At 38.7% G+C, this 14,882-nt stretch overlaps 1 protein-coding gene across 1 annotated transcript; it reads right to left on the reverse strand.

Annotated features, from left to right (window-relative positions):
* Positions 1–2,387: 2,387 nt before the first annotated feature.
* LOC113545768 (serine/threonine-protein phosphatase 4 regulatory subunit 3) lies at positions 2,388–14,405 on the reverse strand. Its single transcript, XM_026945347.3, has 16 exons — positions 13,877–14,405; positions 12,411–12,466; positions 12,162–12,260; positions 10,973–11,596; positions 9,711–9,788; positions 9,486–9,602; positions 9,226–9,345; positions 8,458–8,589; positions 8,256–8,352; positions 7,275–7,316; positions 7,033–7,191; positions 6,770–6,939; positions 6,525–6,664; positions 6,133–6,281; positions 5,850–6,037; positions 2,388–4,045 (listed from the first exon to the last, which is right to left on the reverse strand). Exons 1-16 carry the CDS (start codon positions 14,016–14,018, stop codon positions 3,932–3,934), a joined length of 2,427 nt encoding a protein of 808 aa, XP_026801148.1. The 5' UTR covers positions 14,019–14,405; the 3' UTR covers positions 2,388–3,931.
* Between the last annotated feature and the right edge of the window lie 477 nt (positions 14,406–14,882).

The following is a 14,882-nucleotide window of genomic DNA, read 5'->3' on the forward strand; positions in this document are numbered from 1 at the left end:
TAATTAGAGTATGGGATTTCCCTAATACCCTTTAATTTAATCTGAGGCAACCACAAGAGATCTATTTCATATCATTATGTAGGCCTGTGTCCTTAACGGTTCCTTCCTTCCTACACAGCACTGATTATGTAGCTACTCATTAGTCCCTGATGCTGCAAACAGCGGCCTTGGGTTTCAGACACACCCTCTTTCTGCAAGTGATGCTCCTGATCTGGTGATCACCGCCCCCTGGTGGTGAGGAGAGGTACTGGACATTTGGTTTTTACAATCATGTACATGTAATATATGATGAGGTCACATGTGGAAGAGTGTGTAGTCCATGTGATTTCTGTGATGTGATTGATGTGATTGATGTAAAGCAATTCCTCCTCTGTCCTGTGCAGATTGTAATGATTATCCTGGCCTCTTCTTTACAGAGCTCTGGCCCGTAGGGCGATTAAAATATAGATGGGATAAAGTACCAACCACCATGTTGATTTATTCAGGCATTAAAGTGGGAAATTAGATGGAGGTAAAGGCAGTAACTGTTCAGGAATGACAATCATGACGGCTTCACATTAAGATAATATAAAGTATGCATAATTAGATTAGACGGATGCTCTAATATTTCCAATGGAGCATCATCGTTCATCGTTATTCAAGCCTAAAATTGATATATCCCATTCTGTGTGACACAACATGCAATTACTGCAGAACTACGACAGCATATAAAACACAGAGCTGTGAAAAAAATGGCATCTGCAATTTCCATTGGAAAACCAGTGTTCATCTGTTGCCATGCCAACAATAGACCACCCGCTGCCCCGACGATCACTAAGCAACAGCAGCACCAGCAGCAAACCTTTAAATCCTCTTCCCAGACAGGGAAGCACATCTCATCCACAGCTGTCAGGTCTTCACTCATCACTGCAGCTGTATTACGGGCACATGTGGGTTTTTACATACATGTGTATACACTCATAACCATTTATAACATACTGTAGAGCTGGATCACATTTGGGAGGCTTCTTTAAGTCACCTTCAACTGAGAACTGACATTTCCTTACTTCTCAGTCAATGACAATATTATACTGTCAATATTATACTGTATATAACATTATTTGCTGTAGAATTCCCATTGTATACTGTATGGAACACTTCATACTACACAATATTGTGCCTAAATCTGAACATTACCATATACAGTACTATCTGCTACTATACTGTATATAATGTATACTGTACTATCTGATACTATACTGTCTTTAATGCCTACTGTACTATCCCATACCATACTGTCTTTCATGTCTACTGTACTACCCCATACCATACTGTCTTTAATGCCTACTGTATTAACCTATACTATATTGTGTATAATGTCTAATGTACTATCCCATACCATACTGTCTATAATGCCTACTGTATTATCCCATACCATACTGTCTTTAATGCCTACTGTATTATCCCATACCATACTGTCTTTAATGCCTACTGTATTAACCTATACTATATTGTGTATAATGTCTAATGTACTATCCCATACCATACTGTCTATAATGTCTAATGTACTATCCCATACCATACTGTCTATAATGTCTACTGTATTAACCTATACTATATTGTGTATAATGTCTAATGTACTACCCCATACCATACTGTCTATAATGTCTACTGTATTATCCCATACCATACTGTGTATAATGTCTGCTGTATTAACCTATACTATATTGTGTATAATGTCTAATGTATTATCCCATACCATACTGTCTATAATGTCTACTGTATTATCCCATACCATACTGTCTTTAATGTCTGCTGTATTATCCCATACCATACTGTCTTTAATGTCTGCTGTATTATCCCATACCACACTGTTTTTAATGTCTAATGTACTATCCCATACCATACTGTATGTCTACCGCACTATCCCAAATCATGTCTACTGTAATATCCCATACTATACCATATATAACGTATACTCTACTATCCCATATTATAGTGTATATTACATCACATACTACACATTATGCATAATACTGTACTTTATCATATACTATTCCATACTAGTGTATGTAAAGAATACTGTACTATACCATACCATATATACTGTGGTATCCCATACTATACCGTATAGAACACTTCATACTACACGATAACGTGCATAAAACTGTACTTTACCAGATATTATTCCATACTAGTGTATATAAGGAATACTGTACTATTCCATACTATACTGTATAACACTACACAATATAATGCCTAATACTGTACTTTACCATACGCTATATTATCCCATGCTATAATGTATATAATGTATACTGTACTATATTATATATAATGTTTTCTGGCATTGCCCATCTTATCTCCTGCGTGCTGCTTGTATCCATTAATTATTTGGAGCCGTGTAATGATATAGAAATACTTTTATTCAGGTGGTAGGCTCAGCTTCCAATTCAAGCATGAAGCTGTGGGGAAAATGGATAGTTTCGTTTACACACAGTCTCCTTTAGCCCAAATGTAGACCAACAAAAACAGACAATCTTTCTCCATCTCTGCTTCAGGGACTGTTTGGTAGGCGAAGTTTATTTCTGGGCCTGAAATGATCTTAACAGATACCTGAAATGATGAAATTCACCATATGTATTCCATTTCATTATCAGAATTCTTCTTAGGTTTCTTTATCCTTCTATGATCATTAGAGATTTAGAAACACTTTACAACGTGCACCTCTAAGGTACATAATAAGAAATCTTGATTAAACTAGTCCACTTGTTTTAAGGCCAATTTAATCCAAAATCATCACATATGAAATGTATACAATTTTTGTGGAGGTTATGGTAATCAACAAAAATCCATGGAGAAAAACAAAACCAAAGCCTTCAATACTCAACCTAGAAGGTATGTCAGTTGTTCTACGTCACTGGCTTCCTGGTCAAACTGAGATGCTTGGATGACCTTTCCAGCTGCCCGGTGAAATTTATCTGCAAATTCTCGTTTAATTGCAAACTAAGAAACTGAAACAGTGTCAGGAACTGCCTTATATGGCTTGTTTGTTTTTGTTTTTTTTTTTTTTAAAAAGAAAAAAGAAAAGAAAAAAAACACTGTGTGCTGGTGATACATTGCATCTGATCACAAATCCATCGCTGAGGAGCTGAGCCTGCACTCCTCCGAGAAGTCTTCGTTCACTGAACAGACGTAACACAGACACGCTCGGACATGTTCCGTTCATCTGCAAAAGGACTTTACTGCAGTTTAATACATGTTTAATATACGTTATTAAAATCAGCATCACAACTTCTTCAACTGAAGTTTTCTCCAACGAATAAAACAAATTTGATTAAAAAAGGGTAAACGATCGCCCCGCGTTAATGCGTGCCAATAGAGGAGGAGAACATTATACACTGGCATTTTAATCTTTAAAAAAAACACCACTGAAGAAGTCAACAATTAAAAAGGGGGGAAAATAGTACTGCTGTACAACTACTGGTAATAAATTCATGAACGTGAGGTTCTAGTTTCAAGTCAAGGACACAGACAACATCCAAGTCCTGCTCCTCAGACCCTTTCTGAGCTTAATTTTTTTTTATTTTGGTCTTTCCCCCCCTCCCCACACTTATTTAATCTTGTTCCCTCAACCCGACCAGATCAGTAGGCTCAGCCAATCAGTCTTCTATTTCTAAGTAGCTAGTCCTGCTAGGCTGAACGGCTCTCTGGTGAAAAAAAGCTCCAGCTGTGATGAAGTTCGGCATTCCCGCTCGTACAGCTCGGCACGTCCGGATCACGAGGAAAAGGAAAGAAAACGGAGAGGGATCGCGTGACCTCGGCGTGGCTCGGCTGCTCTGGTGCTCGTGTCTGATGGTTGTGCTGAAGCAGGAGAGTTCGAGTCGTGTCCTAATCCTCAAGCTCCCCTAAATCTGGGACTCTTCGGCACCGTGGGATTGTTGACGCGTTTTTACGAGCCCAGACGGGGACGCTTTCGTGGAGCCAGATCGTCCTCCTCGTCCTCGTCGTCTTCTCCTTCCTCGTCTTCGTCGTCGGGGTAGTCCACGAGACCGACCAGTCCCGCCTGATCAGCAACAGCAGCAAAAATACAAGAGATTATAACCAAACAGCTCCATTTTTTCATCTGCATACACCGCGAGCCGAAAATACTTTCAGTATTAGGAAAACTTTAATTACATGTTTAAATATATTCATATATTAGAGACTATAATGTTATACTTCTACAGAGTGAACACAGCCGCAGTGATACGCTTAGCGTTTGTATCGTTTAAATCTTCTGACAAAAACTGCGATTTTTCAGAGCCCTTTCCCTTACAGAGAGCCAGTGTTGATGCGTTTAACCAGGCTTTTCAGTACGAAATTGGATTTCCTGGATTTGAATATGTAAATAATATGAAAATCCAAACAGTAATCCTGAGGTGAAAGTTGTTGACAGCGAGAGCAAGTTGTAGCTACAGCCGTTTCAGTCCACTTAGTTTTATACAAATTCTGAATTTGCATAACTAATTTATTTTAGAAATGTAAAAAAATGTTTGGAGAAAACCAAAAAAAAAACCCAAAAAGGTTTTCTGCTTAGCTGAGAAGGAAACAAATGAATCTCATCTCCATCTCACTGTGGTTACTTCTTACACTTCACACACACAATATTTAAAAAAAAAAAAAAAACCTTAGCGTATTTTGGGTCAGCTCCAGGCGAAATATACACACGATTTTTTACACTTTTAATCGAACATATAAATAATTCTTTCTCTGCCTAAATAGAACACAAATGAGCGCAATCCAGTTTAAAAACGTATGACACATACTGGATAAATACTAAACGGTGACGCACGGTTTTTATTTATTATTCAACAACCTCTTTACAGACGCAGGGAAAAGAAAAGAAAAACCCTCACCCTTTCACTTTCTATTCACAAGAACACAGCTGGCGAATTTACAGGGTAACGTTGATCTAGAAATAGTCAGCGCAATTTAAAAAAAAAAAAGTAAACCTTCAGTAAACTGGCATTTTTCGAGGATTAGGTTTCAGGTGTCTCCCATAATCGTCATAGCGACGGGTCAAAAATAATAAATGCTAGGCTAAATCAGATGATGGCTCGATGCGGTTTAGGACAACAGTTAAACTGGTGTTTGTTTGACTTGATCATCTTTTTATATCTTCTACAGCCACGGTTCTTGGGGTCGGGGTTCCCCAGGGGTCCGTGTAGCATAGTTAGGGGTTAATTTTATTTTATTTTAGTTAATTTTAATTAGTTAATTTTATTTTATTAGTGTTGGACATCACAACCAACTATTATCAAGGTTATTGTGCCTATAAATAAATGCTGAATTGACTGTAATGACAACTTAACAACTAGCTCTATGGTGGTAAGTTGAATCAAATTACATTTTAAAAGTTAAAAGTAAACAAACAAAAAAAACCCCCTTTTCTTCAGCTTGAAGGGATTAAAACGCTGCAGCAAGAATTAGCATAAATTTTAACACCTTTGGGAGAAAAATAGATATTAGTTATAGTCCTATTTAAAATTTGGTTATTGGTAGTTTTACTGTAGATTTAGTTGAAGAACAGAAAATAAAATTCTGTTTTACAAAAAAAAAAAAAAAAATGCTTCTATGAGCAGAAATTTAAATTAAATTAAATGAAACAAAACTCCAATAAATAAGCAAAATGTAACTGCACACTTTTAAATAATGTGAATAGATTGCTTGTAAAATAAATCTGTAATGAAGGAGTCTGTGATTTTTTTTTTTTTTTTTCAGTTAAAGGAATCCCTGCGTGTAAAATCTTGATTATTCCCATAAACCTGGTTGGTTTAATGAATTTATTACACACTGACTGTACAGAGCAGCAGGAGAGTCACGCCCACCTTGACCACTGGTGTAGAGGTCACTGTCGCCCCCTTGGCCGAGGAGCCGTTCGGACTGGCGGGGGACGCGGACGGCGCCGGTTTGTCGTTGTTTCCGTTGGCGGCGGCTGCAGAATGCGAGAAGGTGAACTTAAAGCCGCCGGACTGCGTCCGCTTCGGGAGGTTCTCTTTGTCCTCGCTTTCTTTAACTGTAACGGGACGAGAGAAGCGCGTGACGTAGAGCACTTTTTCAAAAAATCTGTCAGAATTCCACACACAGTGGGAATATCAATATCTGGAATACCTTTTTTGGCCCCCATAAACTTTCCGTAGCTTTCCGGAAAGTCTTCCTCAACTCTCTTCTCGACCCCTGCGTCCGTCTCGTCTTCGTCTTCTTCTTCGTTGAACCAAATCTCTTCGTCGTCCTCGACAGACCGGGCATCACGGCGATATCTGTGAAAATTTCAGATTTAGCAGGGATTTGCGCAGGCGCTGTGACTTAAACAAGCGTAAATTTTAATACGCACTTTTATTAGGGTATTTATGGCAGGCGTGTTACTCCAGGAATTACGGTAATGTTTCTCGTCGTTTAGTAAATTAATGCTGCGATTCTGAAGATTTTACAGCAAGTGGAAATGAGCATAAACACAGAAAATGTATCTTACACAGAAAAATATTTCTATAAACCAATCTGACCTGCTGAGTCCTCGGCTCTGTCTGTTCTTCTCCTGCTCGTAGCGACCCTTCAGGCCTTTGAACGTCTGAACGTATTCAATGGACTCTAGTGCTTTGTAGAAATTGTCGACGATGTGAGCGATGAGCGACTTTATATCCTCCTGAGAATGTAAATTTAAAAAAAAAAAAAAAAAAAAAAGAAAGAAAATCATTAACCTGTTCATTTTAGGACGCTGCGTTTTCAAAAAAAAAAGGCAAGTTCTCACCACTCTGATGAACTCAAAGAGCTCGATGATGGCCGAGTTGAGGAGATTATATCTCGTCCCGTTGTCCAGCAGAGCGTTGATGACGGGCTCAAACAGGTTCCCTTTAATGATGTAGCGGTTATAATACTCATCCTTCAGTCCTATTATTCTCCTCATGAAACGCAAGGCACCTTCACAAGCACACAAGTACAGCAGAACAGGTTACAACATGCCCTATAACATATGAATATTCACCCCGATTGTGTCATTTAGCTGGGACTCACAGAGGGCGAGGAAGGTGTGTTTGGAGTTCATGAGCACCAGCACTCTCCGCAGCAGGTCCTTATTCATGATGTAGTTCTTTATGTGGTACGTGTGGTGCTCCACGCAGAACGTTAGCAGCTCCAGGATCAGCGCGAGAAGCTGAGCCGTCTGGAAATTATCTGCAGTGGAAAAGAGGACGAATTTAAAGCAAAACTATAGAAAGCAACGAGTTCGCCATGGTGATATAACGTGCTGTGTTTACCTGGACAAACGGGCTTTACTTTCGTAGATCCTTCTGGTAAATCTGTTTAACAAGAGGAAAGAAATTTATTACCAATACATCTCGATTTTTATAAATCCATATCTACTGGATAATGTTTACTCCTTTAAGACTGAATATTTTGTTCTGATGTGAAAATGATCACTTTTAATAACTGTATGAGACAAAAATACGCTTCATTTCATTTAGATATCATAAAGCAATAAAAGGGGAATAAAACGCAAACATTAAAAGGAGATAAGTTTCCTTAAAGTTTACGTTATGTATAAATATAAAATTGCGGTTTAAAAATGACTGAAAAGACTTTCGGACTAAAGTCTGATCTATAAGCTGCTTGAATCAAATTCTAGGGCATTACAGGCATTTTTAAATTTTAAGACATTAAAATAATTAACAGAAATGAAAAGAGAATAACTTTATAAAATAAAAAAAAAAAGTTTTGTGTTTTTCCACAAACCAGGCAAAGTACCCAAGGCTCTTAATATCGTATAAAACGATAGAAACTGTATAGTGTAGAAATGCGAATTTCGAAAAACTCTACTGGTTCGTAAATGTTTATCAGAGTTTTATTTTTATCAGTCTATCTTCCACCACAATGTGGCAGCATTAACGTGCTTTTCATTCCTAATTGTGACTTCATATGTCATTAAAGTGAACACAGACTAATAAATACACATTTCAGACTTAAGCTTTATCATCTTGCAAAGTTTTACTGTCCTTTTTAATCATTTAGTTTAAATGATTAAAAAGGACAGTAAAACTTTGCAAGATGATAAAGCTTAAGTCTGAAAAACTCTATTTGCAGTGAAAATGCTGGTATTTATTTCAGTTTTTACATTTTTATGCCAAGTATTTGCATTCAGTAATGAACATTACTAAAAATCAAAGAAAGTAAATGGTATTTTAGTACAATACAAACACATTACAGATAAAAAAACACGGACAGACCCTGGCAGCGCTCACCTTTTCTCTCCTCTGCCGTGTTGGCCAGCAGCGGCGCGGTGAGAACATGCATGCAGTACTTGTAGAAAAAGCTGAGGAACTCCGTCTTCTCCGTTTTCTACAAGGTACAAAACAGGAAATCGGCCTTATTTTACAAAATCATGTGCAGAATTATGGGTAAATATTGGTCTCCATGGAGACGAGAGGTGAGAGAGGAACTGACGTTGGTGGGAGCCAGCATGTTCTCGGGGTCGATGAGGGTACGGAGGAGCCCCATGAGCTGCACGGCTCCGCCCAGCTCAGGGTCCGAGTCGCAGATCATCTGCTTTATCACCAGGTTTATCAGCAGAACATCCTGAACACACACACACACACACACACACACACACACACACACACGGAAGTAAAACAGCTGTGCTTGCTGAACTTTCAGACAACAACAAAAAAGATGAAGCTGTTTGTATCTTCCTGATCTGCTGAACACTCCCAGCACTCTGTTACAGCTGAATTTTTTATTTTTATATATATTATTTTATTTATATATTTTTTAAAAATCACTTTCTGTCTCATAGTTTAGACCCGGTTATATTTTAACCAGTTTTAATACAGTTGTAATACGGCTATTGTGTTTTTATCTAGACTAAAGGTGCTTTCACACTTTGGAAAGAAAAGCAGCCGACGTGACGCACCAAGTGTAACCATAGCAACACTCAACACCAGTCCTAGCTAGTATCGGCTAACTAGCCTAGTTCACGCTGTAGATTAGATTCATCATCATCAGAAGCGAAGATCTGTACAGCTCTGGTGATGGTGAGGTTGTTTATCTTCACTGTAGAAGCTATTTTCACCAGCACGTTACCGTCCAGGTTTGTTTTTCTCGCCCGTCCGCTCGACGTGTCACGTGACTGGTTTGTGAAAAACCTAATTATCTGTCGTCTATATCTATTCGTATACGTAATCGTTATAAGCGCCGTTTCACGTTTGCACTCACGTCGTCTTCGGCCTGCTGTGGTTCCTGCATCACAAACTCTCGCACCATGGATGGACTGAACTCGACCAGGTAGGAGAAGATATCCGTGGCTGCGGCTCTCACCTGCAGGTCGTCCATCCCCTTTTAAATAAATAAATAAATAAATAAGTCAAATAAATCAAATGCACTCGCAGCAGAAATATTACATTAACCAATAATATGTCCATGTTTAGACTCCGCCCCCTTCGCGCCTAGCAACCGCTGAGTGATCAGCAACTCACCATAATAATTTCCAGCGCAGGTAAAATTCCTAGATTCGCCAACGTCTTGAAAAAAGCGTCTCTGTTCTGCGGTTGAAGCGTTTGTGAAAAAGCGCAGAACTCTTTGAAGAAGTTGACCTGAAGACACACACACACACACACACACACACACACACACACACACTCTTCAGTTACACCAGAGATCACAGACAGAGTGTGTTTCAGTGGAAATGAACGTAATCCTACCAGCTCTCTCCTTTTCCCGTCTTCCGTGGCTTCATCTGTGAGCTGAGCAAACACCTCGGTCAGGAATTTCTCGTCCTCCTAGCGATCACGGGAAAAACAAAAACAACAACAACCAAAAAAAAAAAAAAAAAAAAACAAACAAACAAAAAAAAAAAAACAATGATCTTAGATCATAAATACATACCGCATAACACAATAAAGCAAATTATGCCGTAACTGGTCACTAGGTCTGTTCTGATGTTTATTTTTCAGTCATGATAATTATCTAAACCTCATCAAACGTCATCGGAAATTATTACAATTGACACGCGTTCGTATTTTCCACCATGTTTTTCCAAACTATCATTCAAATCTTTTACTTCCATTCAAACCTGATGCTTAATAAACGCTAATTTCCAAACGGGACGGATTTTATCAGGATGGGAAAACATTCTGAAGAGTTCACGATAATAATATTTCGCATAACGAATGCGTACGTAAGTCCAGCATCATTTAAAAAAAAAAAAAAAAAAAAAAAAAACAGAATGAGTGAGGGAATTTGGCCGCCTTGTCGCCTCGACCGAAACTTCCTGTTTCACCCCAGCAAAACAGGAAGTTACAGATGACTGCTTGAGAGGTCGAGAGCACTCAGAAATACAGACAGAAATAGAAATATGAACAGTTTGATTTTGTTCATAAGAATTTCCAATAGTGAAAATATCTGGAGTTTTTTTTAATCATTTTTTTTTCTTAGCTTTCTTTCCATTTCCAGTGAATAAAATAACCTTCAAGACTTTCTATGAACTTTTTCATAACATTTTTCCTAATATACAGATAATATAAATAACAGCTACTGCCTGTATTTTCTGCCAAACATTTCATTTTGCCTCCATTTTAATCTTTACAGATAAAATATCGTCATCAGAAGTGATGTCTCTGTGACTTTATTATTTTTGTGAGATTGTGTGATTTTATGTCTGTTATTTATTATAAAATTGACTTTAAAAACCACGTTATTCACAATATGTTGGCACTTTAAAAAAAAATTCTACCATAATGATAATGTACACTAATATTCTAATAAAATAATAATAATAATAAAAAATACACTAATAAAACATCGCACTAACGGGGGGAAAAAAATCGAGTTTTTTGAATAATATAAAATGTGAACTTCATTGAACCTCCGAAACAAACAAACAAAAATAAGTAAGTAAGTAAGTAAATAAATAAATAAGGGAAAAACCCCGTGGTCGACGCCTCGCGCGAGTGAGACGGCTCACCTGCAGCATGCTGACGATCTCCACCTTGTTGAAGAAGATGAAGGATGTGAGCGTGGAGAGGAAGTTCTCCTCGAAGACGGAGGGTGTGGGCAGGATGATGTCCTGGATGTACTGCACGCGGTAGGTCTGGTGGATCTTCTGCCTGAGCTCCGAGTCTGTGATGGGGATCACCTCCTTGAAGCGAGCCGTGTTGGTGAGGAAGTCGCGGTGCCTCCTGGGCTGGACGAGCGCCGGGTCGTACTCCAGGCAGCCCACCACGTCCATGATGCACTCGTCCGAGAACATGACCTCGAACAGCGCCGCTTTGTTGAGGAACAGCGCTCCGCGTACGATCTCGTAGAGGTGGCGCAGACCTTCGTGCTCGCCCAGCTCCTCGCACGTCCTGAAGAGCTGCAGCAGCCTCTGCATGTAGCCGTCGCTCACCAGCGCCAGCGCCAGCTTCTCCCTGCGGATCGGGGAGGACAGGACAGAGGTCACCAGGTCGGCGATCTCCTCCAGGCGCGGGAGCTCGCAGGCGGGAAGCTCCACCGCGTGGCTCGTCTCAGGAATCTCCTCAAAGCGCTCCTCCTCCGACTCGTCGATGGGATCCTGCGTGATCTCTACAGACGGATCCTTGCCCTGAACCTGAACAGTGAAAAAAAACATTTTTTTTTGCAATGTGTCCATGTTTGAGTGAGCAGATCTGATGTGTTCGGCGGTCGTTATAGTAACAATGTGTAGCGCAGAGCCGGAGAACGTCAGGAGAACATGTGGAGTGTTCAGTGATGATTCCTGTACGCAGCGCTGGGCAATATTACGATATAATATCGATATCGTGATAAATTACGATACTGAGATATCATGCTTATTGAAATATCTTCTTTTTATAACTTTTTATAAACTCTGATTGGAAGCAGTGGATTTTAGAGATAGATAGTGTTGAGTTTTGTCAGCATTAAAGCTTCATTAAACTGATTTTTTCCACATTTACTAAATAAATAAATAAAGAAAGAAAGAAAGAAAGAAGAAGAAGAAGAAGAAGAAGGAGAAAGCAACACCACTGTTTAGCCGGCAGTTACATATCGCAATGTACTGTATCGTCTATCACATCGTAAAACTTCGCAAAAATGCTGATTTCCGTTTCACAGACTAATTTTTGCTGATCTTTGACACGGCAGCGGTGAAGCTGTGAAGCTGTGAAACCTTTTACCTGACAGATCTTCTCCCAGATCTCATCGCAGCCGGCCTTTTCCTGGAAACTCAGAGCCAGGTCATAATTTTCCGCCTCGGACCAAACAATAAGTGTGTCCTAAAGTATAAAAAAAAAAAAAAAAAAAAAAAAAAAAAAAAAAAAAAATCAGAGAAAGAGCACGAATCAGAAATATGAGAACAAACTAAACACGCAAAACCCAAGCAGAAAATATACGAGTGAACTCCAGACACGAGCGGAGCGACTCACTTGCTGTTTCTGATACGCAGTGTTCGGGTTGATTTTGGACTCCAGTAAGAGCGAGCCTGAGGAAGACGAACAGAAGAAAGAACGGTTAGAATTACAAACTTGAGATGAACAGCAACTTTATTCAGATTTAAAGCTAAAAAGTGCAAGAAGGAACCTAAAATTAAACCACATGTTTCTCAGGTTAGTTTAGTTTTCAGTCAGAAAAGACGGCTGATAAATAAAAGTTTCATTAGTAATAATATTTGTAAGAGACGTTTACTGAAGCACAACGCACTTCTAGTTCATTATATATGTAACTTTTAATTTCGTAATTAATCATCGTCAACTCACGACAGCCTGCGTTTACGATTAAAATAACTCGGTTATGGTGCGTTACAGGATCAGAGTGTAAGATCTGTGGGATTTCTTTTTACATTTTAAAACAAAAACAATAAAAAGCATCATATGGAAATTGTGAAGTAGTCTGAACGGGATAAAAAAATAACAGAAATTCCTATAAATCATGTATTTGTAAACTCCAATACATTTGTGTAACGATAGTCAGAGTCTTAGATAAGCTAAAAGCCGTATAAAATAAGAGTTAGAAAAATAAAAAATTATTTACAATTTAGTGTTGAACTGAGTTTTTTTTTTTTTTTTTTTTTTCGCTCATAATAGACAAACATTTTTGTTGAATTTCTCTCCTTTATTTCACCTCACAGAAGCACAATCCCATCACACGGCTCATTATATCTCAGAACTTTACAAAATAAGATTCTTTACACTTTGTAAAAAATACTTTAGAAAAAAAAAACAAAAGTTATAAATGCAAATAAAGTTTCACCATGAATAACTATTTGACTTTTTTTTCTCTCTCTCTCTCTCTCTCTCTCTCTCACACACACACACACACACTCACAACTGAATATCACACTTTTTTTTAGTAATTTTAATTGATAAATTTACACTTTCATGCACAAAAAGGAACTTAAATCACACACAGAACTTAATAAAGTCTAATAAACTGAGTTTGGCACTAAAAATGATTAAATCTGAATTAATGTAAATATTTATATTAGCTACATTAAAGATTAATTTAACATTTAACTGCAGGAGTAAACAAGCATGTTGAAGCTTTATGTACAATTCTTTAGTGTTTTATTTTATTTATAGCAGTTTCTTGGTAAAGTAACAAAGCTGTCCAGATGTAATATATAATTATAATCAGGTCCTGGCGTATAACAGTTAGCTTAGCTTAGCTAGCATGCTACGTGTTGCTTGTAAAATGCTTGTTTTGAAGAATATTAGCTATTCACTATCATTTTTTAAATTTCAATTCCGTTTTCTGGTTGTTTATTAATATTAACTGCGATTCAAAACAGTAAGAGGAATAACTCTGGTGATGAAGCTAGCACAGTTTCCTGACTCGAGGATCAACTTAGCTTAGCCTAGCCTAGCTTAGCATAGGCCAGCTCTCGGAGGCTTACCGTCCGCCTCGGCCCGCACCAGCAGCGCTATGCCGTTTAACCGATCCACATAGGCGGATGAAACGTGTCCGGTTCCCTGGTCGTCCCATTGTCGCTCCTCGTTCAGCGTGTAGACCTTCACACGCCGCCGCGTATCCGACATGCTTTATTTCTGAATCACAAACCCCCCAAAAATCCTCCCCGAAATGTGTCTCTTTTTCCTCAACCCCTACTTTCACACTTCACACTTAATAACCACATGTTACTGGCTAACTACAAATGCCTACCAGGTACACAGGACCACTTAAAAGCGCTAAAAAACACAACTAAGTGCTTAACGTTATCCAACATGTACGCTTTTTTTTTTAATACAAAAACTACCCGAGTGTCGTTTTTCGCTATTATCACTCCAACACAACGGCCGCCATCTTGTAAACCCTATTTATGGCTGTGTTCCAATTCACAGGCTCATGCACTCACTAGGGCGCCTAGCTAGCCGCAGTTTGGGAGGAGTCTACGCAGCACCTACGCGCTCTCGTTAGGACACTAGAACGCTTAATAGAGCGCGAGCCGCGGCTATGTCCGAAACCACACCCCATTCACTATCTAGTGCACTATTTTAAATGTCCGCCATTTTGTAGTCACGTCTGAAAAGCCTTGTGAGAAAGATAGGGCTGTGAGTCGATTCCAAAATCAGTCGATTCAACGACACAGGCGTTGAGAAATATGAGTCGACTCCGAAGCTTGGGGAGTCGATTTCACTTGTTTCACTGTGATGTGAGAATGAAGCAGCTACTACAACTAACAAAGATATTCAGTTTTACTTTTGGAAATGTAAAATTCATGACAAGATGTCGCCAAGTCTAAAGAGTTGATTTAGCTAGCATTATCTTACACTAAACAAATTCAAGTGATGTACAAACTGTAAAATGTAAAAACTTGACTGATCACACCTTGGGAATCACACATGCAATGTCGTTTTGCACTATTTATTTTTACAAAACCCTGTGCTGTGGTTTAGTTTTCG

The sequence above is a fragment of the Pangasianodon hypophthalmus genome, chromosome 28, assembly GCF_027358585.1.
Source record: "Pangasianodon hypophthalmus isolate fPanHyp1 chromosome 28, fPanHyp1.pri, whole genome shotgun sequence".
NCBI lineage: Eukaryota > Metazoa > Chordata > Actinopteri > Siluriformes > Pangasiidae > Pangasianodon > Pangasianodon hypophthalmus.

Bases quoted from the DNA above. Each gene is read 5' to 3' on its own strand.
- LOC113545768 (XM_026945347.3), bottom strand. From the start codon at position 14,018: ATGTCGGATACGCGGCGGCGTGTGAAGGTCTACACGCTGAACGAGGAG. The intron at 9,346-9,485 runs GTGAGTTGCTGA...TTTATTTAAAAG, and splicing joins CTGCGCTGGAAATTATTATG to GGGATGGACGACCTGCAGGT. The intron at 8,353-8,457 runs GTCAGTTCCTCT...TGTACCTTGTAG, and splicing joins ACATGCTGGCTCCCACCAAC to AAAACGGAGAAGACGGAGTT.